Source organism: Coturnix japonica, chromosome 5, assembly GCF_001577835.2.
Source record: "Coturnix japonica isolate 7356 chromosome 5, Coturnix japonica 2.1, whole genome shotgun sequence".
NCBI classification, from domain to species: domain Eukaryota; kingdom Metazoa; phylum Chordata; class Aves; order Galliformes; family Phasianidae; genus Coturnix; species Coturnix japonica.
Window position 1 is genome coordinate 45730895 of NC_029520.1, and position 26567 is coordinate 45757461.

General features: G+C 39.1%; 1 protein-coding gene across 8 annotated transcripts in view; it reads left to right on the forward strand.

Moving 5' to 3' along the window:
- MARK3 (microtubule affinity regulating kinase 3) overlaps positions 1 to 26162 on the forward strand; it is a 56130-nt gene extending 29968 nt beyond the window's left edge. Inside the window, exons 2-14 of one of the 8 annotated variants that reach the window (XM_015865479.2) lie at positions 1503 to 1559; positions 2705 to 2941; positions 3040 to 3159; positions 3851 to 3950; positions 4207 to 4319; positions 5083 to 5236; positions 6330 to 6547; positions 10145 to 10248; positions 14748 to 14912; positions 15630 to 15887; positions 17771 to 17797; positions 21859 to 21903; positions 23732 to 26162. In XM_015865479.2, coding sequence (XP_015720965.1) covers positions 1503 to 1559; positions 2705 to 2941; positions 3040 to 3159; positions 3851 to 3950; positions 4207 to 4319; positions 5083 to 5236; positions 6330 to 6547; positions 10145 to 10248; positions 14748 to 14912; positions 15630 to 15887; positions 17771 to 17797; positions 21859 to 21903; positions 23732 to 24077 — 1944 coding nt within the window. In that variant the 3' untranslated portion in view covers positions 24078 to 26162. The remainder of the gene's footprint in view (positions 1 to 1502; positions 1560 to 2704; positions 2942 to 3039; positions 3160 to 3850; positions 3951 to 4206; positions 4320 to 5082; positions 5237 to 6329; positions 6548 to 10144; positions 10249 to 14747; positions 14913 to 15629; positions 15888 to 17770; positions 17798 to 21858; positions 21904 to 23731) is intronic. The other 7 variants (XM_015865482.2, XM_015865485.2, XM_015865481.2 and 4 more) reach the window with 7 other exon arrangements.
- The last annotated feature ends 405 nt before the right edge of the window (positions 26163 to 26567 follow it).

Genomic DNA, 26567 nt, shown 5'->3' on the forward strand with positions numbered 1-26567 from the left:
AAAAGTATCCCTGGAGAAAACAGCTGATTGATAATCTGTTAAACTTCCTGCTCTTAGAGTAAAAGCAGTTCAGAAGCGAGCAGTATAGTGCTTTCTGCAGTGCTGAATAAAGCATGAGGTGTTTGTGGTGCTGGCAGGTTTGGGAGCACCTGGGGAAGGGGAGCTTGTAACTGGTGCAAGAGAATGGTAGTGGGGAAGAGAGGGAGAACCTTGTGATGGTGAAAGTGGTGGCATGGGAGAACTTGCCTGCTTTTTGTGGCTGGCAGAAGCTGAACTGGGAGTCTGAAAGAGGGAATCAGTGCATAAAGGAACAAAAACTGAATGGAAGTGTAGGAAACAGAAGTATTTCAACTTTTCATTGAACACTTGGCTTCTGTGATTGCATTTTGCACATACACATGATTCAGTAATACAGGGGCACAAAGATTAAGACAATATTACTGAAGTTTCAAATGCAAAATGGCTGGTAGGACACTTCTTTGACCTTGCAAGAACCTTGATTTCACCTGTTCTAAATACTGAGAGCACAACATTGCTTCCTACAGATGCAGGAGGATTGTTATACTAAGCTGGGTTCCTTTCTAATGAGTTACTTTTGGTAGCATTAATGTCATCTCATCTTTCTGTACTGGCAATGTTAATCTTCAACACAGGATGGAAATGCATGTACTTAAATGTAGTTATTACAGTAATTATTTTTACATGCAATTAACATATTTTAAATTACAATATCTGCCTCAATTCTGAACATGCGTGCATTACATTAAACTGTATTTTGACAGCATTTGTGATCGTGTAACAATATGACCTTATCCAGCTTTTCTCTGTACGTAAAGTTCTGTGCTTGTAGCTCTAAAGCAATATACTAGGACAGCTGTGTAAGTAGCTTATATAGTTAGTTACATAAAGCAGGAAAAACTAAAGATATTTGGAAAATATGATGGAAGAAATTACTCTGTATTACTCTGCATTTAGTTTTTGTATTGTTTGCTGCTCTCCTACAGTATACAAAATACAGCATGCACAGCCCTTGTCAGTGCATAGTTGAAATTTAGCCAGACAAGCTTTTCCTCAGTAATTTCTCCAGTAGCCATGTCATTTCTTTGCCTTTCCTCTCTATGATCTGGCATGAAAAGTCACCTTTGGACAGGGACTGGAAAACTTCAGTCTAGAGGGAAAGCTTTTATAGCTGTATACGGTATTGGAATGGAAATACTTCAGTAACCTTTCTGTAAGACATTGCTTCTACTGTTCTATAATTAGTCATACAGGAGAAAACAAAATCCTCTTTCAAATGTAGTATAGAAATCAAATAGATTAAACAACAAATACCTAAATAACCTAAGTTATTTAGCAGCTTTCCTGTAAATATGTTGGAGTAGTTGCATATATAGCTCTGAATTGATAAGTACCTGTCTGCATTAGTAATAAATGTTGAACTTTTTGATTAAAACTGTTTCTTTAAGATACCACTTATATAATTGGGCTTGTTTTCTATCCAGATAGTATCTGCAGTGCAGTACTGCCATCAAAAGCATATTGTTCATAGAGATCTCAAGGTGAGTGGGAAAAAGCGTGTGTGTCTGCAACTACCTTATCTGTGGGTGTGATCTTTGTTGTACCTATAAAATGTAACATATACATATAGTATATGTAAAATATACTATACTTTGGGACATGGGGTTTCTTTTGCTTCCATTATAGCAGATTTTGGTAAATATTTACAGTATACCAAACTATTTCAAATAAAAGGAAGAGGATTATGCTTCTCAATACTGAAATCTAATGGCTTCTGAAAGAAAGCTTTTTAACCTCTGCTCAGATTTAAATCTGTTAGAGGTCAGTATTAGCTGCGAGGTCTTAAAAATAAAGAAAAAGCAAGCAAACAAACCACTCCACAAACCTAGTTTACTAGAGGTGTGACAAGTTTTGATCGTGAACAGAATGAATGATCAGTCGTGATGACAAAACTGAAGTATGTGGGGTTTTTCATCTCTTGACACAAATTGGTAATTGTAGAATCACAGCTTGACTTAGGTTGAAGACCTCTTAACGCCAACCCCCTCCAGTGTGCTGGCTGACCCCCACCTGAGCAGGGCCCCATCCAACTGGCACAGTTTCTCTGGGCAACCTGTTCCTGTGCCTCACCACCCTCTGAGTAAAAAATGTTCTCCTGACATCAAATCTAAATCTCCCCTCTTTAAAGCCGTACTGCCTTGACTTATCCCTTCCTGAAACTGTGCCTCTTGAATTAATACATTGCTACATAACATGGTAAATATATCATGGCTTTCTAATTCAGAAGCACAACAAAATGCACCAATCCAAACTTGAACAATATTTTAAAGGTTGTGTGTACTATCAAACTTCTACAGGAATGATGTGTAAATAAGGAGTAGTGAGAGAATTCTTGTTTTAATCTTCATAGATTAAAAATGTTAGCTACGGTACTTCCATGGAGAAAACAGATGGTAATAGCACAGTTTTCAGTTATCGCAACAGCTGCCATAGACTAAAGCCATTGTACAGACTATTTTAAAACGGAATATATGAACAGTAAGAAGTATATCAAAAGACCTTGCAAGGAAGGGGAATGTTCACAAATGTTCCAGCTTTTTGCATTTTAAGAATGAGTTAAAATGGGCATTAGCCTCTTAAATCTGGTATTTTAAGTTTATTTTACAAACCTTTATTTCTCTTTCAGGCTGAAAATCTTTTGCTAGATGCAGATATGAACATTAAAATTGCAGACTTTGGGTTTAGTAATGAATTTACAGTTGGAAATAAACTGGACACATTTTGTGGAAGCCCACCTTATGCTGCTCCAGAACTTTTTCAAGGGAAAAAATATGATGGACCTGAAGTAGATGTTTGGAGTTTAGGTGTTATTCTTTATACCCTCGTGAGTGGATCTCTTCCTTTTGATGGACAGAACTTAAAGGTGAGCTTTGTGCAGGAATGTTGGCCTTCAGGGGGCACATTACTAATGTTTTAGTTATGCGCTGCTTTCAACTTACTGTCTCTTTTTCTGTTACCAAGGAACTCAGAGAAAGAGTACTAAGGGGAAAATACAGGATTCCTTTCTACATGTCTACAGACTGTGAAAACCTCCTCAAACGTTTCCTGGTGCTAAACCCAACAAAAAGAGGCACTCTAGAGGTAATGACAAAAAAATAACTGTCCTAGTAAGCTCGTCGTTATATTTTGCAAGCTTTATTTTTGAGCTGGTCAATAACTTACTGTCGTGCTGTTCATGAATAGTTTATTTGGAATGGGTTCCAGGGGAATTCAGTAGAGGGCACAGCTTTTTTTTTAAAGCTTCATTTGCAGGGATTACAATACAGCCAATTCTGCATTACTTCCAAAATGAACGAGATTTCACACTGCGCACATCCTACAAACTTTTCCTAATAGCAGGCATTTTGTTTCCTGTGCTAATGGATGATTAACAAAAGTGATGTGTGAGTATTCACTACTAGGTTATGGTGTGGTTGCCTTCTGCTTGCTTTTGTGCCACTGTGGAGAAGAAAGAGCACAAAATAATGCTGGCTTCCATAGACTTCTGTAGTCAGTTGTGACTCATCAGAGGTGACCTGGTGCTCCTTGTCTTTGTACTGGGCTTTTACTTTTCAGCTGTGTGCTAGAATACTGCTGATTGGGCAGTAGTTCACTCTGATGTGCATAGTTAATTCCTGTCACTGGAGCAAAGCAAAACTGAATATGTGCTGGGGCCTATTCTGAAAAAGAAAAATGAGAGCAAGCATTAGTATTTGATAGATGGAGGAGTCATTCTTTCCACAGCTTTCTTTGCTGCTAAGCGTATTGTAGTAACAAAAACCTTTCTTTATAGCAAATTATGAAGGACAGGTGGATCAATGCGGGGCATGAGGAGGATGAACTTAAACCTTTTGTTGAACCAGAACTAGATATCTCGGACCAGAAAAGAATAGGTAATCGAGTATTTTTCAGAATCTGTTACTGTTATTTATTATGGTTTTTTTTTCTGCACCACACTACATTTCCTTCCCATTTGGATGAAGTAGCAAACCTTTTAATTTGATGTTTTATTAGGCTTTTTTGTTCTCATAGTTTGCTATTTTGTTTCTTTCTTTAAATAATTATTTCTTCCTCTTCTTTCTCAAGTTGAATGCTCAAGCAGTGTAAACATCAAAATGTTTGTTGCTTACAGTGTGTGTTTGTTTTTAGATATTATGGTAGGAATGGGATATTCTCAAGAAGAAATTCAAGAATCCCTTAGTAAAATGAAGTATGATGAAATCACAGCTACATACTTATTGCTAGGAAGGAAATCATCAGAGGTAAGGGTCACTCTTCCAAATGCAAAGAACCAAATGCATCAGTATCAGTAGAAAGATTAGAAGCAAAAATTAAATGAGTAACTACAGGCACTGCATTCCTGCATGCAGGAGGTCTAGTACACTTTACATCAATTTTTTCTAATCATCAGTGTCAGCTTTCAGTCCGAGTAATGCTGTATGTGATCTCAGCATGATCTGATTCTGTTAACTAGTGTCTGTAGGATACCAAGAACTCTCCTGCTTGATCAGCAGTTACTCCCCTTAAGGACTGTATGCCTGTTACTATCCTGTCTAAGAGCTCAAGTGCAGAAGTGCTTGCAGTAAATATTTTAAGTGAATTGAGGAATAGCACCTATCAGTCTAAAAATGTTCTCACATTGCAGAGTACTTTCCCATGTGATGCCAAGTGAGCGAGGCATCATTGAACTGCTTTCAGTTCCTCTGCTGAAGGAGTTAATCTGGTGACTTCTGCTGAAAAGTTCAAATCTCCTTCTTTAAATCTTATGGTCTGAGGGGACGGAGAGTGTTGGAAGTATTGAGGTGGATTTTCATTGTCCTTTCAGAGGCTTCAGATTCTGCTGAGCTTCACCTAAGGCAGTTGCACAAGAACTTAGTAGATGTTGGGACTTGCATAGTTAGGCATTGGTACCTGTGCTTCTAAGCAACTTCTTGCTGTCACAAAATGTCTTGCATACTAGAGGCATTTTGGTGGACGTTTGTTTTGTCTGCACCTGTTGTTTTAATATTTTCATTTCTGTTGCAGTTGGATGCAAGTGATTCAAGCTCCAGCAGCAATCTTTCACTTGCTAAAGTTCGGCCAAGTAGTGATCTTAATAATAGCACTGGACAATCTCCTCATCACAAAGTTCAGAGAAGCATATCTTCTAGCCAGAAACAGCGGCGCTACAGCGATCATGGTGAGCAGTTCTCATTTGCAGTGTTGTGGCATATAATGACTCCTAGTTGTTTGGCTTCTGAGTTTGTCTCCATTCCCCAAAGATAGATAATGTACAGCATTCCTTCCCACATGGTTGTATGCCTGTTCAGTTTTTGTCTTCTTTTGACACTAGTAGGTCAGCTTGTGTCTAAAACTTGTAGAAACATCAATTTGCCAATATTTCTTGTTTCCTGAGGACAGCATCACTTGATTGTGCAGTAAAAATTAGATTTATAATGACCAGTGAGTCAGACAGACTCTCAGGTGTGCCAACACAGTTTTCCGTACTTCCCAGTTGCTCCTGGCATACCTGGGAGGTTAGTGGCAATCTGAAGCAGTTTCTTGGCTCTTCAGGCTGAACGTAGCCTGCAGGCTGTTAGTACTGCTGGCAGCACGGGGTTATGTCTCCAGGTATGTGTCTCAAAAATCCAGTACAGTGTGTGTTGGGGTAATGCCTGTGAAGGTCTCCTGTGATTTGAATGAGTCAGTTAATTGTTCAGTGGCCTTAGATGACTCTCTAAGGTATCAGTTTTTTTTCCTTCTGATCTAAACCAGCGTTATCAGTACTTAAACACCAAGACTCCATTAGGTTCTTAATTCTTACATTGAAATCAAATAGTAACTTCACCTAATAAATTCAAGTAACTGTTTGTTGTGACCTTCCCTGTCTTTAGCAAGCTGAATTGAAGAGTGTTACATATCTTTGAATTGTTATAGAAGGGAAGATGTTACTGGAGGTGATTTAAGCATCAAATGTGCCAGATTTGTTTAAAAAAAAAAAAAAAAAAAAGTGGGTGGGTGAAGCTTTCTTCATATTCTCCTCCAAAAAGGAAAAAAGCAAAGGTGATGACACAAGTGTTTAAAAAGCAAGAGTTTGTTGCTCTCAATATTTTATTGTCTTTTAAAGTATGCGTATTTAAATGATTAAAGAATGACCTTTTTGCAACTCTGATTCTCAGTGTTCATTATTTCAATTTTCATGAGTGTGAATGCATTTCCATTGTAGGGGAAAACAGCAACTGTACCTCAGAGAAGAAAAATCATTTATCTGTTTCTTTTGTTTGCTTTTTAAGCTGGACCATCCATCCCCCCAGTAGTGGCGTATCCCAAAAGAAGCCAAACTAGTACTACTGACAGCGACCTAAAAGAGGAAGGAATTCAATCAAGAAAATCTAGCAGTAGTGCTGTTGCAGGAAGAGGAATTGCACCAGCTAGTCCAATGCTTGGAAATGCCAGCAATCCAAATAAGGCTGATATTCCTGAGCGTAAGAAAAGTTCGGCTGTCCCTAGTGTAAGTAGAAGCACTTATTTATCAAATCCACAAAGTGTTTTTGAGAGAGAGTACTAATGTAGCAATTTATTAGTGATGTTGATTTTACTTTTCATGTAAAGTAAATGTAGGTATCTCATATTCATGGCTTTTTCTTCCTTGCATCTGTCAGCTGTTCAGTTATTTGTTCCTGAAATAGCTAGTAGGTATTAGTAATCAGCACTAATAGCTGTTAGTGAAAAAGGAAGGAAATAAATTGAAGGCCATCTCCTGAAACTTAGTATGAAATATTACTTCTGCTATCCTCACCTGTTCTTTTGTGACCTTTTGTACAGAAGAACGAAATCAGTCTGTATTTCTGCATTTTATAGTTATATGTATGCTGAAGGAGCCTGGTCATCTTTGTTCCCAAGTATGCGCTTAAGGAAAATTGCTGCTCTCTTATAGCAAATAACCAAGTGTGGTGTTGGAGTTAGGACTCCAACCTCTGCTTCTGAAGTTGAAAAAGCATGGGACTATTGCAAACTAGTTCTGCAGACTGAGGGAGCATGCATCAGTAAGCTTCAGGCTTATTAGGGAAGTACCCAGTTAATAACAAAGACCTGCTACAGAGGATGCATAGCATCTGTAACAGCAGTTAACAATTAATTATTCACAGCTTTGGGTTTTTTCTCATAAGGCTGCCCCAGAAACCTTGATATAGCTTTTAGAAAAGTGGAAGGAGAGAAGGGATGGCATATTTAGGACCAAAAAAATATAGTAAAACCCACCACCAAAACAAATTGGTGAATAGGTTGGTTCATTGTTGTTAGTCAGAAGCTGATTCTGTGAAAATTTTTCATCAGTCCTCGGCTTGCTGTCTCCTAATGTGAAAATTACCCATCTAAACAGTGGGCGCAAAACTTACTGTGCGAAGAGAGGCGGACTCTGTACCACAAATGCATCCTTTGTACTGTGGATGGGACCTTAAGCTCAGAAGTCTCAAAATGTACTTTGCATCACCTGAAAAGAAGGCGCCCAATGCCATGAGGATGAACTTAGCTCAGTTCTGTCTCATCATTCCATCAGAGTGTGATGCTGTTGACACTGATTTCAGATGTCCTGTACCAATCACCTGTGCAATTTAGTTGTGTCCAGAGAACAGCAATATAAAGCTTAAGTGAACAAAAAAGCATAGCTGGTGAGCTCCCTAAATCAAAGCATTAAAGGCTGTACACCAAGAAGGGTAATGACTCCCATACCAAGGACTGCATTCTTGCTGAAACTGAAATGTGAAAGCTTAAAATGCTGTGATTTCCTATCAGGACCTTTGTAATCTGAGCACTTTTTTTAGATTCCTGTAATTTCAGTTATGAAAACCAAAACTTAAAATACCCATTCTGAAACTTCAGAGTGCATTTCTTTAAGGTTTGATCCAGTACAGATGACTTCTGTGACTTTCCACATGTGCAACGTCATGTAACATTAAAACGTATGGTGATGTCTTCTCAAGTGAAACAAACATTTAATGTTCCAAGGGAGCAGGTAGATAGAAGGAAGCTATCCGTTATTGTGCACAATTCCCAGCAGAAGACATCAGCTATTTTAGGTGCTTTCTTTAATATCTTCAGGAATGCAGAAGCAACAATATGCAGATACTAAAGTGCAATAATTGAATGTACCATAGCTTGGCAGGGGCCACACAAAGTGATTTGTGCACTGTTTCCTTGTGAACATATAAATGGAGCTTCATGGTAGATGCACAGCCTTCATTTCTGGGTAGTTTAATGAAGAAAGGGGGAGTTTCTTCCCACATTTGTGGGAACTTTACAAAGTTTAAGAATCAATATTTTACTACTAATAATAATGGATGAGGGTCACATAAGAAATAACGTAAAAGGAAAGAACCAGCAATAGGAGGAGGACTTCTGATGATTGGCATGTGCCTATCACTAAAGAATACCTGGTGAAGAACACTTCAAAACCCAGGAGACAACTACATGTGTTTGATGACTTTAACTACTAGTCCTTCCTGCTCATCTGAAATACTTTTTGTCTTCTTAGTACGTTTCCATGCCAGGTGATTGCATGGTTCACTCCTACGTTTTTATTTGTACCTTCACACAGACGTCTAACAAGTCACTTGTCTTTTAAGTTGACAAGATGACTTCATTGTTAAATCTGCCACTAAGAAGTTGTGCTGTTTGAGACTCACTGACTGTATGAGCCCGTATTTTTGCCTTACGGCAGCAGAAGCTGTTTGCATAGAAAGCACTGGAGGCGCATTTGCTCGTTGAGAATATTTTATTTAACAGTTTTATTTCAGGTTTGGAAACAAGAAAAGGTTTGGCTGTTCTCCTTTTGTGCTCAAACTACCTTTTCCTTAGTTTCTTTTTTCACCATTCTTCCCGTGATGCTCTACTGTGACCAGTTCATGACATGTTTTCTTAATGCTATTTTAAAAGTCCGCTGAATTTCCCTTGCCTATCATAGCTGTAATTCTTCAAAGAACTCCAAAAGGTTAGTTGAGCATGAAGTCCCCTGCCTGACTCTTGGTGGCCATCCTTACTCAACATGTGCTGATCCAGGTGCTGACTAGTCATTCCTTTAAGCTAGCCTCCAAGATATTCCCCAGCAGTGATATTTAAAGTTAATAGTGTATTTTGCTTCCTGCTTTACCCCTTGATCCTTTTCTTTAAAGAAACATTTTAAAGGTTTTTTTTTTTCCCATTTTCCAACTGTATGCAGTTTGTGTTCTGTTCTGTTCTTGGGGTGGGGAAATACTATAAGGCTTGCCAGCTTGTACTTCCTCTACAACCTGGGGTGCATGTTTTCTGGACCACCATGCTTTTCCTAAAGTAATTGCATCTAACATTGTATAATTCTGTTATCTGTGAATTACCCAGCTTCTCAGTCGTTCCTGGAAAATTGACCGCCAACTTGGGCATATCTCCACCCTCTTTCTCTGTAAAGACAGAGGCAAAGTAATTCTATTTCTTTTCTCCCCTCTAAGATAAGGTCTGTAGCTTAAGTTTCCCTGGTTCTCCTGTCCTCAATGTATTATGCTTGTATTTATATGTGTATTTTTTAAAACGTCTTACTAAAATTCTCTATTTGTCTCTTTAATTTGACTTGCTCTTCCCTGTTTTTCAAAACTTGTCTAGTGTTCTCTAGTATTTTAATATTTGAAAGTCCATGTTTACCTTCCCACTGAATTTTTCCATGCCTGTTTCTTAAGTCTTTGCTTTTTCAATCTTGTCTAAGGATGTGATTTTTAACTTAAAGGGAAATTGTGCATTATACAAGTGGTAAAGTACCTCAAAAATAGGCTGCAACGTAGTACTCTCTCTAGTAGAGCAATTATATACATGCTGGAGATTTGGATTTCAGAACGCTGGTGATTTAAATGGTATATTAATTTTGAGACATCAACATGATTTACAACAGCTGTTTTTTTTTATTGCATTATTCTTCAAAAATACTTGGATATGTTTGGCTATTAACTAGTTAACTTCCCAAATTATTGTGTTATAACTGTGTAGAAGTAGCATTACATAGAACAGTCTTCAAGTATACGTAACCTTAATCCCAGAAAAGTCTTTTTGTGGGGAATAACAAGCCTGTGTTTTTTAATTGTAGAATAATACTGCCCCTGGAGCAATGACACGGCGCAACACATATGTCTGTAGTGAGAGAACCACTGCTGATAGGCATTCAGTGATACAAAATGGCAAGGAGAACAGGTATATGAAATGTCTTCCTATGGTGTACGTCCCTTGTCTTCACATTTCCCCCCAAAAATGTAGTGCCTAATTTAAAAATCAGTAATACTGTTGTGTTATTCATGAAGAAAGGTGAGTACAGATCTTTGGTTGTGGAATACCTGTGTAAGTATTTTTTTTCCATATGCTTAATACTATGTCTTTATATAGAGAATGATCATGATGTCTGGTTAAATACATTTCATGTTTGTGCAGCTCTCATCTTGAATTGGTGGTCAACACCTGTGGTCAAATAACATCAGCTTGCAGAAGAGGCTTACTTACTTGCAAACCATAAAAGTCTATCTCTCCTGAACCATTCTGTTTTTGTATTCCATTCTAAACTGTACTTGCAGGTGTGATTGTTTGGAATATCTTTTTCCTCTGTAAAATTTTAGGGAGATAAGCAATTTTCTCTAAGCAAAGATGAAAACAGTGGCAGGCAATTGTCTTGGACTGATAATGTTCAGTACTGATATCCTTATAGTCCCATAGCTTCCCAGTATTTACAGAATTCATCTTCAAAAAGACAAGCACAGGCATCTCCATACTCTGAGTGAAAACAGACAAAGGACAGGTTTACCATTACTTTACAGGAAGCCTAACTGGAATAAGCAGTGGAATTGGGGTCGCCTAACTCGCGTGTTAGCACCACAATTACATCTAGTGCTATCCTGTCCTTTGTTCTGATGACTGTAGAGAGTTGCAGGAAAAAGTATCTGTGAACATAGACTGTAGAGTAACACTTGTGAAGAATACTACTAAATTTCCTGGCTGGCAGAAGTGTTTTAAGTTCCAGCCAACTGTTCTTCACAGAATTTTGCTAATCTTGAAAGGTGGTAACAATTCTGTAGTTGATTGTTGCCAGGAGAGCAGTTTTTGTTGATTGCTTGTAATCAACAGAAATGCTTAAGCCTGGAGGAATGTATACCTTTTTCCTTACTCTTACCAGTTTTTCCCTACCCCAGTTTTAGGACACATTATAAAACATAGGAAGAAAACACTTTTTTTTCTTCCTCTAGCTCATGCTGAGGTTGGTGAAAGATTTGCTGTTTTTGCACAGAATATCTCCCTTTCCTTTTGAAAGCGTATTAGGAAGAGTGGTCAAGTTGTGAAGTTAAGTGGAAAATTTGTCTGTCACGGTGTGTTTGATCTATGTAGCCTAGGGTAAAGAACATGACTTTGACCCTGTCTCTTCGTCCTAGCTTTCTGCAAACCAAAAGTGATAAGGAAAAAGTCAAGTGTAAGTTTCATGAGAGCCAAAAGTCTAGCTGGCCAACTGGGCCTACAGTCAGCTGTCATGTGAAGTACAGCCCAGCTGTTTGGTACTGTCTCTTAGTGTGTCTGTCTCATCTGTTAGTTCCTGTTAACATCACCAAGTTTGTTTAGATTAAAGTTCACCATCCTTCATTTCATTTGAAATGTTTTTTACTTTCCCAACTCACTTTGAAAATGAATCTTTCTCTCCAGGATAGCTATAATTAGATGTGTTTACTTGATTTGTTGGTTTGTTAATAACACTTTTATTCATCTTTAAACTGGTATCTTTACAATATTTTGTCAAAAAAATTCTTAATTATGATTCTTGAGTTATTTACCAGGAATGCTTGCAACTCAGGTAACCTGTTAATTTAAGAGTGACTTTATACTTTTGACAAGTTGTCTATTGGAGATGCATTTTTCCCCCAGCTTTGACTTTCTCAGCAGATTCTTTCTGATTTGTCATGTAATGGTTTTAAGTTCAGAGTTGACATTGTATATCTGACATCTCTTTAATTCTGTTTTCTATCCATATTTGGTCATCCTTATGTATCTTACCTTCTACTGTAAAAGCAATGTATGGTTTAAAAACATCATTTGCCTCTCCTGCAAACTTTACCTCTGTTTGGATCGTTTGGTGTGTCTGAACATTTATGTTTTGACTGTTGGGAATAAGGTCATTATAGGTTTTATCACGTATTTTTGCTTACTACCTCCTTGACTCCTTATATAGGGTCAAACAAGATAAGAGAATGAAAGTGAACTCCTGATTGTTTTAGAACTGGAGACTTCTTCTTGTCTGAAATGCTTTGGTGTTAAACTGCACATTAATTTTGATACAGTTTCTGAGTTTTTGTGGAGATCTACAGAACTAAGTCTGATAGTGTGTTGCTATAACTGGGCAAAGGCTTGGCTGATTGCATGAAAAGCAGACCTTTAATGCAGGTTAAACAAGCATGGTTCTTTGATGAGACTGGCTCTTCAGAATGAATTCTGCCTTTCTTCAGGTGTGTTTTTGTATAATCTCTAATATTATTGTTCTGTCAGCTTGTCAGAAGTTAACTTTAGATGGTAATATTTTTTTCCCTCTGAAGCACTATCTGAAGCAGACCCTAAGCTTTGTAAAAATCCATGGTTTTGTTTAAGAAATGAAACTCTTTCTGTGCTTCTGAAATGTCTGTTTGTGGAGTGAAGGCTGGAGAAGTTCCTTCAAATGATTTGTTACAGATTGGATTTTGGATTTTCTGTAGCAAGCCAGATACTGATTGTGACCTGGTGAAAACTTGAGAGACTTGCTTTGAAGTGCAAGATGCATTTAAATTCTCTGTTCAGTTGTTCTGTTTTTATCTTACATGTTGAATCCTTAGAAGGCACTGCTTTGAAAGCATGGTAGCTTTCAAGAATCAATAGTCAGACAGTGGATTTCATGTTCAAGAAAGCCGTCTCGAAGACCTCACACCAGATTGATAGAAGAGTTTTCAAATCTCGCATCCCTCCTTCCACACATTGTGTGGCTGACACAGGCATTCTGATGGAGATGACTCTGGCTCTCCTCCAAAGCTTAAGCATTAATTAATGCACTTGGGGACTCATGAAACACTTTTCATAATGATAGGCAATTGCTTTAAATCATTTGTATTACAAATGATTTACAACAGCCTCAGATTTTAATAAGCCTTGGCACTAATTGATGAATTTTAGCTTGCTGTTTCTATGTTCCCAGGCTGGTAATCCAGGGAAGTTAATTTCCAGCTTAGCTTCAGTTGAAGAACTCCCACGATTTAGTATTTGCTCTGGTACCTTATTGATAGCTTCAGTTACCACATCTTTGGAGGCAGATGACTAAAATTATAAGGCTAAATAAAACTCAAGTCTCATGTTGCAGAACTAGATTCTTCTTTATCGTTTACAGCAGACTAGGAGGAAAGTAGCTAGAATGGTGCAATGCTTCAGTGCTTAGTGACCACAGTTGGGAATTACTTCAATTTTGTGTACTGTTTTGGGATGAATGCTCATTTCCTCAGAATTTCTTAATGTTCTGGTATAATGTAAACGCTGGACTGTTTTGCAAAGTTGGTTTTAGCAGACCGTAGTTGGCATCTTACAGGATTCAGCTGTGCGAAGAGAGGTGTGGCTCAGGTGAAGTTCCTCTTGTGTTTTAACTTTTCCAGACTCAACAAAACAGAGTAAATTTTGCTGTTTTAGCAAGGAGTTCTGATGTCTGAATTCTAAGGTATTTTTCAGTAGTACTTTCAGAGCTAAGCCCAAGAAATGGGTTATCTCATACTTGTAGCTGAATTTAGTGTTATCCTCTCCAAAGCCAGACATACCAGAATCCGATAGTGGGACATGAATTTCAGTATATAAAGCAGTGAAGTTACTTGGAAATGAGCATGCAGTGTCATGAAACTGTCACTGACAATTACTGAGTTCATAACCCAAGTGTAATTTTGGAATTGCAATTGACGTACTCCAAAAGCAAATCTAAGCTATATGATTTATGGCACAGTAGCCCTGAAGGTCCAATATGTAATGTGCCTCTCAGATTTCTCCCATTCCTGTCGTTACTGGATAATACAAAAACTGAGAAGAATGTTTTGGCCCAAAGGAAGATTCAATCTTTATATTTCAACATACTGTGTGGCTAACACTGGCCAGCACTGTAGTCTCCTTCAAATCCTGAATGGTTACTTGGAGAACTTGAGGCTCATAGCCAGTAGTCACTCCTTTTCTTTCAGAGAACACCAAGCATTACTCATTTCTTCCTATATGTACCAGCTGATGAATAAGTAGCTTTTTGGTTTGGACATCTGTGGACTTGTCAAATGTCATGATACTATTTTTCTTTTGTCCATGAAGTTCCCTCAGTCATTAGGTGTAGGTCAAGATTTGAATGTGTGTCCAACTTGCATTGATTTCTGTAAATGTGGATTATTTCTGGAAACAGGTATTTCATTGCAGTGTGGGAGGGTGTCACCACTACCTAATGCTACTGGTAAGAACTATTACTTAATAGAGATGTCAAGTGCTCTGTATAATAAGGATGTGATTTAAGAGGAACGTAGGACAGTTGTCTACATAGAAGAGGGCTATTAGAGTTCATGTTCTTTTCACCGATTGGTTAATAGAAAGAAAAGTTTGCTTTTTTCTATGCAGTAGTTTGTTGTTGGTCCATCATTGCTCTTCTTTCTGCCTCTGCCTGAACCCAAACCCCCTCACAGCCTGACAGAAATGTTCGCTTACGCAGCTAGCCCTGCTTCAGTTTGTACTACATCCTTCTCCAGTGTTCGGCTGCGACATCAGAAGTCGATGTCCATGTCAGCCTCTGTGCACACGAAGATGATGTTGCCTCCAATAGACAATGGCGCAGATAACTTCAGGCCTATGTAAGAACCTGAAATCATTGTGAAACTAACTTATACCCACTGCTTCTTAACTTTGTGCTGTGGAATTTTAGTCCTAGAGTGTTCTAGTATATATTGCCCACAAGATGTGTGTTTCCTTATTTTTAGTCTTGTTTACATTTGTCTTGTGGTGTGTCAGGCTGTCTGTGACATAATCCTGCAATAATAAATGTTAATTATTTTAGTGGTAGGCATATTGGACATTCCCTATTGTCAGAGTTTGTAGGATGGTGTAATCTGTACCCAGAAGGACTTTACTGCTTGGAGCCGTTCACTTGTAGAGAATTTCCTATAGGACTTTTTAAAATAATTGAGGTTTTTTGAAGATGTACAGAATATGAAGGGAGCGATACTGACGTTATCTATTGCTTCTTTTTCCTGGAAGGGAACTGTACTCATCTATTCCTTTATCAGTCTTCTCAGTGAAACACTGAATGCCTGGTTTATCTGGTCTTCTCCAGGATACACGTGTTGCGTTTTTCTGCCTATGTGGGTTTCTGTTTCAGCAGCCTTTTAATCCTAACTTATGAATTTTGATTCCATACAGTGCTGTAATAGTGCTGATATTTCCAACCCTGGCCTATTATAGAAGTGTCTGCTTATGCTTTACCGTAGAACGTAGTGTGTTGTGTTTCCTGCAGAAGCCATCCTGCTCCTGTAAAGAAGTCCTAGCGTGTGTTTTTTTGTTTCCTGCTCTAGCGCTATTCCCGATCAAAGAACGCCTGTCGCTTCAACTCACAGCATAAGCAGTGCAACCACACCTGACCGTATTCGTTTCCCCAGAGGAACGGCCAGTCGGAGCACCTTCCACGGCCAGCTCCGCGAGCGACGTACCGCTACCTACAACGGGCCCCCGGCCTCCCCCAGCCTGTCCCACGAGGCAACGCCGCTCTCTCAGACTCGAACCAGGGGTTCCACTAACCTGTTCAGCAAACTAACTTCAAAACTCACAAGAAGGTACGTCTTTTGAAATGGTGATGCTATACGGAATGTTTTCTTATTGTCTGAGAGTAGAAACATGTAGTAGTTAATTGCATAGGAGGCTTTGTCTGAAGTTGCTGGTCAATAATTTAACTATGAAACACACCTGATGATGAATTATTTTTTCATAGTTCTTTCCAGTACAGAAAGCCGTTTGTTTTTAGCAATTGAATCAACTGGGAATAAAAACAGACGCAGCTCGATCTGTGCTGATTATTCTGGGCTCACTGTTTTCATGTCTGCAGCACCAGTGCTGCAGAGCTGAAACATTGCAGCTCAGTTCAGAAGCTGCCCACTGTGCATGATCTGTCAATAGAAGGCATAAGTCTTTAAATATCCATAAATATCAGTCCGTATTTATATGTATTTAATGCAGTGTTAGGAGCTCAGGGTGTTTGTCTCTTTGACTGTTTCCACATAGGCAGGTGGAAGGGTAGAGGCAGAAGAGAACAGTTGATTTTGGCAGCAGTGCTGGCACAGGTCTTCCTGAAGTAATGGCAGTACTAGTGTAGGCAGTAGTCTGGTCAGGCCTAAAAGACTGAATCCTGTTTCAGCACATGCAGATTCCGGTGTTGGTATGAAGATGTGCTGGTGTAGCCAAAGCCTGGCTTAAGCAGGTGCTTGTTCCTGTACTGTTTTTGTTCTAATTGGACTCCTACTTTCAAACATGTGTAGGACTGAAATTAGCTCCCACAAATGCTAGAAATGGAGTAGGAGGGAAGAAAATATCATGTGGGGTTTTTTTAAGCACTTAAAACCAATGGGTTCATGTATTACCTACTTCAGACCATTCAGGTACACACAGCTTGTGTTTGCAAGAAGTGAGAATTTCTTTACTTTTGTTTTAAGCTAAACTCAGTGCTTTTGTACCCTCCTCATCTCATGAAAGTTTGTAGAGTACATCATTTTAATCTTGGCACACTTGCTTTTATTTTAGGCCTGTGACAAATGGCATCGAACCATTTCCTTTCTGTATGTTCTGGGGCTGTACATGCCCTCTCCCCAGTATCTTCTTCGTAGTCTCCTACGCAAAGCATTGTTAAGCCAAACTCCAGTTTTTCACAGCTTTCTGATTTAAGTAGTTCTTCCCCAAGTGCTTTACGCAATAATTGAAATTCCATCTGCACTTGATTAAATAACAAACAGTTTTAACACAATGGCTGTGCTACAGATGGGTTGTTACACATGCACTTGGAGGACCTCTTGCAGTTGGTGCTCTGTTATACTAGGTACAAACTACTAGGAAGTAGATGGTGCCATCAAAGAACATGGTTATGTTTCTTCTCATTAAATAGAAATAAGTACATTGAAGTGTGCTATTTTATTCTTGTTTCCCCTGTAGCTGCTTATGTCCTGGTCCAGGCACTAGTTACACATTTTGTCACTGTTAGCCAAGTAATTGAGGCAGTTTTTAGCTCAATATGGGTGACAGTGTTATGAAGGAAGGAGGAAACCTAACTCTAAGGGTACTCAGGGTCTACTAATAGTTGGAGCTACATTTATTGCTTTCTATTTAAACTCCTTTTAAATAAAAAAAATCCTTTTACGTGACCTTCCATGTTTTTGGTTTTCAAGTGTTTTGAAACTAGTGTATATGCCCATAACTGGTGTAGTAACTCACAGTAACTGCTGGCAGTGTATTTCACAGGAACAAATCAGTTTGGAAATATTAATGCTTTAATAAAAAAAACCAAAAGTTCTTTAGACCTTAAGTCATGTGCCAAGTGTCAGAATGTACTGAAGTGTAATTTCATTGTGCATTTAAATGAGGTCTGTTGCATGTTTCACTCTAAATGGATTTTTTCAATTTACTTCGTACAAAACTTTGTTAATTATTATTTTGGCTTAATTTCTTTTAGAAACATGTCATTCAGGTTTATCAAAAGGTAGGATTTATTTATATTTAAAAAAGTGGCTCCTGCAATTAACAACAGATTTGGCTTTCTAGCCTTGGTTTTCTGAAAACTAAACTTTCTGCTGAGAACTAAATACTGTCTTTCTTTAGAGGAAAGCATAAATCAGTGCATTAACTCGTGATGACATCTAAGAGTCTGCAGCACATGAATAACAAGATGCTAAGCATGCCTTGTGAATCCTTCTTTCTTTGATAGAGTTGGTAGCACCACAAAGTAATTCTGTTCTATGTACTAATACACTTAGCATGCTTATGTTTGAAAAATGAGGTGTTTGATAACAGTGATAAAAGTTTCAAAATGTAAGGTTTACAAGCAAATAAAGGTAAGTGATGGTAAATTGACGTTCTCTGCTCTGTGGTATTTAAATTAAGATGTCATTGTGATGTGTTGTTGGTAGCTGGTACTGAATGTGGCTGTGAATCTAGCAGCTTATTTTGTGTGGAAGATTGAAAGAGGGTGAAATGTTTTTGGTTTTAAAATGGGATGCCTTAGCTGAAGTGAATTGCAGCTGAGCTGCAAACAGAACACTTGAGTTACAAATAAACCATAACATCTACGTTAATTTTTTACCTAAAGGAAAAGCTGAAAAGCATTACTCGTGTTTCAAGTCCAGAGGACTGAATTTAAGCTTACAATCTGGGAATCCTCTATGCATTTTAAATCCATTATGAGTTGCTAAAGTTGGTAATACAATTTTGATCGACTTACAGGTTTTTCCAGTAGAATTTTGTAATACTCACCGTTATACTTAGGAGTTCCTTAAAGAATGTTTCTTCCTTTCCCAACAGTTGACTGAAAATATCATCTGTTTTAACTTTCAAACTACAGGGCTGTGCATGTTTCTGCAGTTTGAAATGAGACCATTTCAAGGAAGTGCTTAGAACAGGGAGACCTCAGCTACATTAACAGCTACTTAAGTTTGGGCTTATTCTCTATGTCATCTAAACGAGTAAATTCCATTCCACTTCAATAATTATCAGGGCATTTCCAAACATGACTGTGTTTAGAACTGATGCTGATTGGATTGGCTAACGTTGTCACGGCTTTCTTGAGAAGAGGAACATGCACAGACTGGTAGCTACGGAAAGGAACCGTCCAGCATGGTATACAAATGAGACTAAGCAGAGGCAATAGTTCTCACTCGCCATGCGTAACGAGCGATGGAGCACATACCACTTTATAAAAGGAGCTTTTGTCTCTGTAGTCACATTCATTCTTAAACAAAGGATTGTGATCTGTGTAACCTCCACAACTGAATGCATGTAAGCTTGGTATTCAGTTGCTCAGAACTAAAATGAAAAGTTCCAGTGGAAGTTCAGATTGAAGCTAGAAGGCCAGCCGTCATCTTTGAGACTTTAAAAAAGTAACTTTAATGATTCTTTTTAAAGTACCTTTGACCGCTGGCCAAGAATTTTAGACAGTAGTAAAAGTAACTGCTGCAGATTTCATTGAATATGTCTTTTGAGTAAGAGATCTGCAGAGTCTTACACCACCTACACAGGACCACACTGTGCTTTTTAAATTCCGTTGTACATGTGCATCGTATTCCTCAGCACCTGATGCTGTATGTAGGTACAGAATTAAATTCAAAACATTGTATTCTTGGCAGTTTCTTTTTGCTTCATACGCTGTAAGTTTTACCTAAACTCACTTTCTTTGGTGCTGGAAGAATTACTGTAACCCATATGTTTATAGTACTGCAGCGTTACCTCTTAGGAATCCTAGAATAGGTTGGGTTGGAAGAGTTCTTAAAGGGCAGCTAGTTCCACCCTTCTGAACAAAAGCAGATTCTTAGCCATTCATATATATATATATATATGTATATACATATATATATATTACTTCTAATATTGTGCCTGGTACATGGACCTACTTATATATGTGTGTGTATATATCTTACGCCAGGCACTGTGCTTGCAAATCTGTGTAGCATGGAAAATTAACTTTTTTTCCGACAGCAGAAATCTCGTTCTATAATCTGGATTTGAATGCAGCATCTGTTCTTCATTTCCACAAATTGCTGTTGTTTTACTCTTGCCCTCTTTGCTGTTTTTCAATATCTTTTTAGACAATTTTCTGTTGAGCTGGATTTTTAACCAATAGCGTACAAAGATGTAAAGAACAGAAAGCGGTGTTAGTACAGATAGATGGAAACAACCTTACTTTAGAAATCAATTCACAAACTGCATAGCAGGAAAGAAAAGGAGATTGTGTGTAGGCACTGCCTGACAAATGAGAGCCCAGATTTTTTATACATTTGTTCCATTCTAAAGACCAAGGATCATCTTGGACCATAAAATTAACTTCTATAAAAATACAAGCAAAAGCGTAAGATTGAAAACACGAAGCACCAATTTGTGGTTCCTACAGAAGTGGTGTTTGTGTTAGTATTGAGGAGGCCTAAGGGCTGCATCTGAACTGCGGAGCTACTAAAACAATACTGGCAGTACTGTAAGTTAATGTTCCCAATGCGTGAGTGCTGTGCTGTAGAACTCAACTTCCTTTGACGAAGGAAAGGGCATCTGGAGAGATTGGCACAGCTGTCCCCATCTTGGCTTGGTGTTTCATATTTGAGAGCTTTAAGACACTGAGTACAGTTCCTGGTGCTGAATGGATGGATGCTGGAGCACAGGAAAACTTAATAACGTGAGGATTTCCAAACAGGTTTCAGAGAAGTAGAGTTTGTCATTTCCAGGTGGTGTGTATTTTGTTATTTAATATATAAAGCTCAGGTAGTCCTCAGTGGAGCAGTGTCTTCATACTTGGTTGCTTTCCTCAGTAAAACAAGCCTGTCGCACCTCTCTCCCATATCTGGAAGGAGTAGCTTTGTTCTGCTGCTATAAGGGTTCTCTCCCTTGCAGCGTTTTCCCATTTCAGTCTTAGAATATTGTTGTAAAGGTTGGGTTTGTGAATGTCGTCTACCTTCTCTAATACTCACCATAGTAGAGTAGTAGCACTTGATCTTAATCTGCCTTGAAGTCCATCAGTGCTATTGATGTCTTAAGCATGTGTGAGTTTCAGAAATGTGACATAAGTGTGGGCTGCAGTCAGTCTACTAAAGAACATTGGAAGGGCTGTCTGTAGCCTTTGGGTCAGCTGCCCTCCTGTGTGACTGAACAAGTGGAAATTTCTCCCCTTAAGAAGGTTGAATGCTAATATTTGAATATAAAACTAAGACAAAAATAGCTACCAATAAAGCACGCTTTGAAGTGCTGGAATTGATTGAGGACTTGCTAGTTGTTCTCATAGTCTTCATCATCATCTTTGTTACAGCTTTTTATTAGTCCATTAGTCTCCTGCTAGAGATCCCATCTTACCATGTGCTGTGCAGGACCTTGTTGTATAGGGTTGTTGCTGGGTGTTCTGTCAGCAGTCAGCAACGTAGCTTTAAACAGTGCAAAAGGATAGAAAGCTTAACTTTCTTTGGATATAGAAGATGTGACAGTGAGAATTAATAGCACAGCATGGGAGATCTTGGATTTACCTCTAAACTTTGGTTAAAATGTATACGTATGTTGATCTTTTGGTTTAGATGGCTAGGTGTTTAAATATCCAGTTCTTCAGATGGGGTGTGTGTGCAGACCAAGTCTGGACTAGTTCATAAACGTTATTTTTTTCAAATGTACACTTTTATTCCCAGATCACTTAAAACAAGCAAGCAACCAAAAAGCTAAAAATAATGAGAACTTATTTATTAAATGATAATTTTAATATATTTTGTTATTTTCATTTGACATTTTCTACAGTGGACATTCAACTTCAATGAATTCTACAATGTAAATATATAAGCACACCATGCCAAAAATAGCTAAGGGTCTTTTAAAAGCTGTAGTTAACAGACTTGGGTAAGATGTTACGTTCTGAACTTGGTCTAACCTAGAAAGTTCATTACATCTTTGTTGCTTTGTATTTTAACACGACTTTGCTATGATTGCAGTGTCTTTTAGCAACTACTCAGATATTGTATATTGTAGTGTAAGATTTGTCTTCTCTTTCCCACTTCCTTTTGCTTCTGCATTCTTTTCAATGAGGCTCCCGACTGAATATGAGAGGAACGGGAGATTTGAGGGCTCAAGGTGAGGGTAAAATTTTTGTTTGAAATGTTATTTAGGTGAGTTTGAACCTTTCTTCCCTTGATTATGTGGCACAGTGGCTTCAGGCAGCAGCTTTTGTTTTGTTTAAGGCTGTGAAACTAAACAAAGAAGCGTTTCTGTCTGCAGATCAGCTACTAAAGCACTGACTGGCTTGTTTCTAAACTTCCATCTTTCCTGTTGCCTTCTCCCTCGTGTGTTTTTTTGCATCTTAGTATTTATGATTTGCTGTTGTCTCGTAGATCTGTAGGTAAGTGGTGTCCAGTGAGACTGCACATGTGTGGGATAACCACTGAAGGATGTTAAGTTGTGCTTTTGTCTCCAAAATCACAAATGTTTTCCATATTAAACTCTTCCTCAAATCCTTGTGTTAAAAGTACTAGAAACCATCGGCTTTGTGTTCATTCTGCCAACCATTTTCAAGTAGAAAAGGCTTTCTAAAGTCGGCACTGAATAAAAGTTGATGTTACTCCCCCTATCCTTTTTGCCAGCTCCTGCAGCTTCATTAAATTAAAACCTTACAGTTACAACATACATCAGCAATCAAAGAGTATGTAGCATCTGAGAAATCATGCAGCTGGATTTGACAGCATAATCCTTTTATTCTTGCAGTTACTGGGAGTCATTATAATAGAATATAAAATTACGAGACAGGTTATCTTTGCAATAGGTTTTTTGTGACCTTGCCATTGCTTTTTATGTAACTTTTTCATAATTGCCTGCTTAATGGTGGGAGAAGGAAGAAAGCGTTGTGTAAGCAGAAATTCACTGCCAAATATCTCAGAGAAGAGCTTAATTTAATTGTAAACTGAACTTTGAAGTTCAACGCGAGACCTAAACTGTGTGGTTTAGGGTTAGCAAGGTTATGTGTTTTCAGAAAATATTAAAGCATCGTGGCCAGTATATTAAAGTCTCTTGCCCTGGGGACAAGTTTGAAGATAGGACTGACAGCACGCAGTCTTTCCAAAAGAAAACCTGCCCCATTTTTTTCTTAAAGGTTTAAATGTAGCTCCTTATGCTTTAGCTCTGTGACTGCTGATTTTATGGAAGTAGAGGCATCATTATGAACTAGAAATTTCTGGATCGTTTTTTACTGTCCTGTATAACCTTATTTCTCCTTACCAAGTGAAAAGCTTTAAAGAAACAAAAAGAAAACCTTGCAGATTTGGGAAATGGAAAGTACTAAGGCATATTTTTTGCTGTCTTTTAGAACTGTGGCAGTAATAGGAACCCTCTTGCCCTGGTTGCTTTACTAACCATGTCAGTACTTCCAGCTCTCCTTCCTGCATTTTGGTCTCCAGGACATGAATAGATTCTAGCTGCAAAGGACTTCACCACATTACTTGATTGGTATTAACCAAATTACTGACCAGCTTAAAGTCAGAATATTTCCTCCCTGTTGAAGGTATCCCCAGTATCCTACAATACAGTGGTTCTTTTGTGCACGTCTCATAGAGTGAAACCTGTCCAGCCCAGAACTGGGTGGCAGGTGGCCCAAGAGTAGGGCTTGGAGCAACACTTAAAACTGAATCCTAGCTGATGTGTGTGGTTTTTCCTCAGTGAGGTGACTTCCCTCACGCTCCCAACTCCAGTGACCTCCAGTTGTTTCTCCCATCAAGCCTCACCTTTGTTTCAGCCCCGAACGCTGACGCTTTATCTTTACTGTGTGTCTGTACGGCAGTGAGGGAGATGGGGTGCTGCCAGGGCCCATAGACATTGCTCTTGTAGTGTGTGTTGCCCGTGAGTTTGCTTTGCTAACACCTGTCCCATGGAAGTATCTCACCCTTCTGACTGATGAATTGCTCTCTTCCAGCCGCAATGTAGCCGTGGATCAGAAGGATGAGAACAAGGAAGCCAAGCCTCGCTCACTGCGTTTCACATGGAGCATGAAAACCACCAGCTCCATGGATCCCAATGACATGATGAGGGAGATCCGGAAGGTCCTGGATGCCAATAATTGTGACTATGAACAAAGAGAGCGTTTCTTGCTTTTCTGTGTCCATGGAGATGGGCACGCGGAAAACCTCGTGCAGTGGGAAATGGAGGTGTGTGACCTGCCAAGACTGTCCCTGAACGGAGTTCGCTTTAAGCGGATATCGGGAACATCCATAGCTTTTAAAAACATTGCTTCCAAAATTGCCAATGAGTTAAAGCTGTAACAAGAAACAATAGTTAAGTTGTAAATTAGTTAGCAATTTCAAGTGTTTTGAGAATTCCGATGGAAATGTATAGAATAACATTTAGGCAATAACTTCTGCATCCTTCTGAATAGTGATATTAAAGAAAACAAAGCTGCTGAGCTGGGAGGGAGAGTTGGACTTTTTTATAAGTGCACTACAGCATTAAAGTTGCCTACTATGTAAAATATTACCCCTTCTGCTTTATTTCCATTGCTCCTAAGTCTTTGACAACAAATTGAAACACAGAATATATTCATTTAAATATGCCTCCTGTTTGTGTGGACGTGTGAATGTACAGTATGTGTGTATAATATATAAAGTATTATATGTAAACAATTCATTTACCACATGGAGCTGTACCAGTACCTCTTTTTGGGCTAATTTTGGTGCTAAAAATTGAAATGGCCAAGGAGGAAACACTTGAGTTCAATATTTAAAATAACTGAAGAGATAACCAGTAAACGCAGGTTTACAATTCACTGCTGTGTTAAGGAACAAAAGGGTGTGAAGGGTTTGGATTTACGGTTGTGAACATTATTAGTCCTGTTTTCTAAGTAGAGCTCATGAAATTATTAAAAATTCACTTTTACCCAGTAAGTCTTGCATTATGTTTTGCCCACCTATTTATTATTTAAGTCCGAATCAGATTTTAATAATGTAGTTGATTTGTGCATTAAAATTTGAGTAAATGCTTCCATTCTTCTGCTGAGCTACTAAAACTGTATCTTTATCCCTCTGGCTTACGAGTTTTGATTGCAGCTCTGAGTACTTTTCTGTTGCTCCACAGTCCCCCTGCAGAGCAGTGCTGTGTGCTGAGTGCTGACCTGTGGCTTCTTAGAGTTCTCCCCCTTGCACTAGGCCAGCCTGATCACAGCACAACAGGACTCTCAAACAGCAGCCACGTTCTGATGCACATCACCATACATGAGCCTGTGCTGCTCCAAAGTATTGCTGCGGGCACAGCAGTGCTTTCCTTTGTTTTCTGAAACCCAAAAGTGGGAGTCAGATTTGGCTGCTGATGTCCCCTGTTGTAACATCCAGCTTGCTTAACTACAGCCATGGGCAGTGGCAGCTAAACCTTTCCTTGCAGCTCTCTTGCAGCATGCTCCCGCTTGGCTCTGGGCACCTTGCTGCTGGCTTCATGCCGGCTGTGTCTCTAGATCCTGCTGAGGAAGGAGTCCGCTGTTCTCTTATGTGTGGAACCTGCCCTGACGGACACTGATGGCTGCTAGTTTCTGTAGGACACCGAGCTGCTGTCGGATGGTCCCTGCTTCTTAAAGCACTGCTGTGCTGAGCTGGATTTGGGCTGGCAGAGCGGAACCAGGAGCTTCCTACAAGCGTTGTTTCCTGCTGAATACTCAGTTCATTTCACAGAGGACTTCTGTAGATAAAACGCTGCGTTATCTACTTGACTTTTTGTGTGAATGTTTGATGGTTATATTTCAGTGGAGCACTTCAGCATGTACTTCACGCGTGCTTTAGACTGGAGCCTCAATTGGCATTGAAATCTGCAGTGAGCTAATGGCTGTTCATAGTGCGCAGTTCGGGTCTGACACCAGGTGAGAACCCGTGGTGTTGTGCAAGTTAGTCCTTGTGACCCGCGGTCTGTGAAGGCAGCAGACATCCCCTCCATTCCTTCCCCTGAGCATCGATATTGACTCTGCTAGTTTTAAAGGACGATCGTAGTTGTTCAATGTAGTGAATATTCCTGGATTTGCATTTTATTCTCTGTATATTCTGTGTCATGCCATGGCTTTGGGACTCTCGGGGTTCAGTTGGCTTTCAGTGCTCTGCCCGTGCTGCTCAGTATGGTTTTACCCTCAAGAAGTCCACTCTGTAATAGCAATAAAACCTTTCAGGGCAGTCATTGCACCTTCTCAGGTGAGCAGTCACCTTCTCCTTTCACTTCCCACACTTCCAGCACTCCTCCAAATGTGTTCTTTTTTCTCTCCACCTGGCAGTGCACTTCATTGTCTGAACTGAAACGCTGTTCTGATAAAATGATGTAAATCTGTATTCGATGGAAGTTCCAAAAGGTTTCATATTAAATGTTTTCTGAAAGACTCTGTTCCTACTTCACCTCTTAAGTACCTCATTCTTTCTAAAGAGCGCACCCTTTGGATATTTAACGCTTGTATTTAAGTACTGAGGTGTTTGCAGAGGGTTCTGTCTGAGTTTGTCTGTCTTCAAGGTATTTGGAGAAGAAAAGAATGATGATCATTAACAGATTTTCAGCAGCTTCCTTCCTGAATGCCCTGTGAAATGACCAAGCTGCAAGAACATACCCTCATCTCCTTCCCACCCCGCATGCCTCCAGTGCAGGGCTCCAAAGGAAACTGCTTCCTTCAGATCCGCAACCAGACACCAACCTCTGCCTTTCTTTCTTGCTCTGCCTTGAGGTCCGTTGGTGCTGCTCCTGATCCAGCTTCACAGAGCTATGGCTGTGTTCTCTGCATTGCAATCAACCAG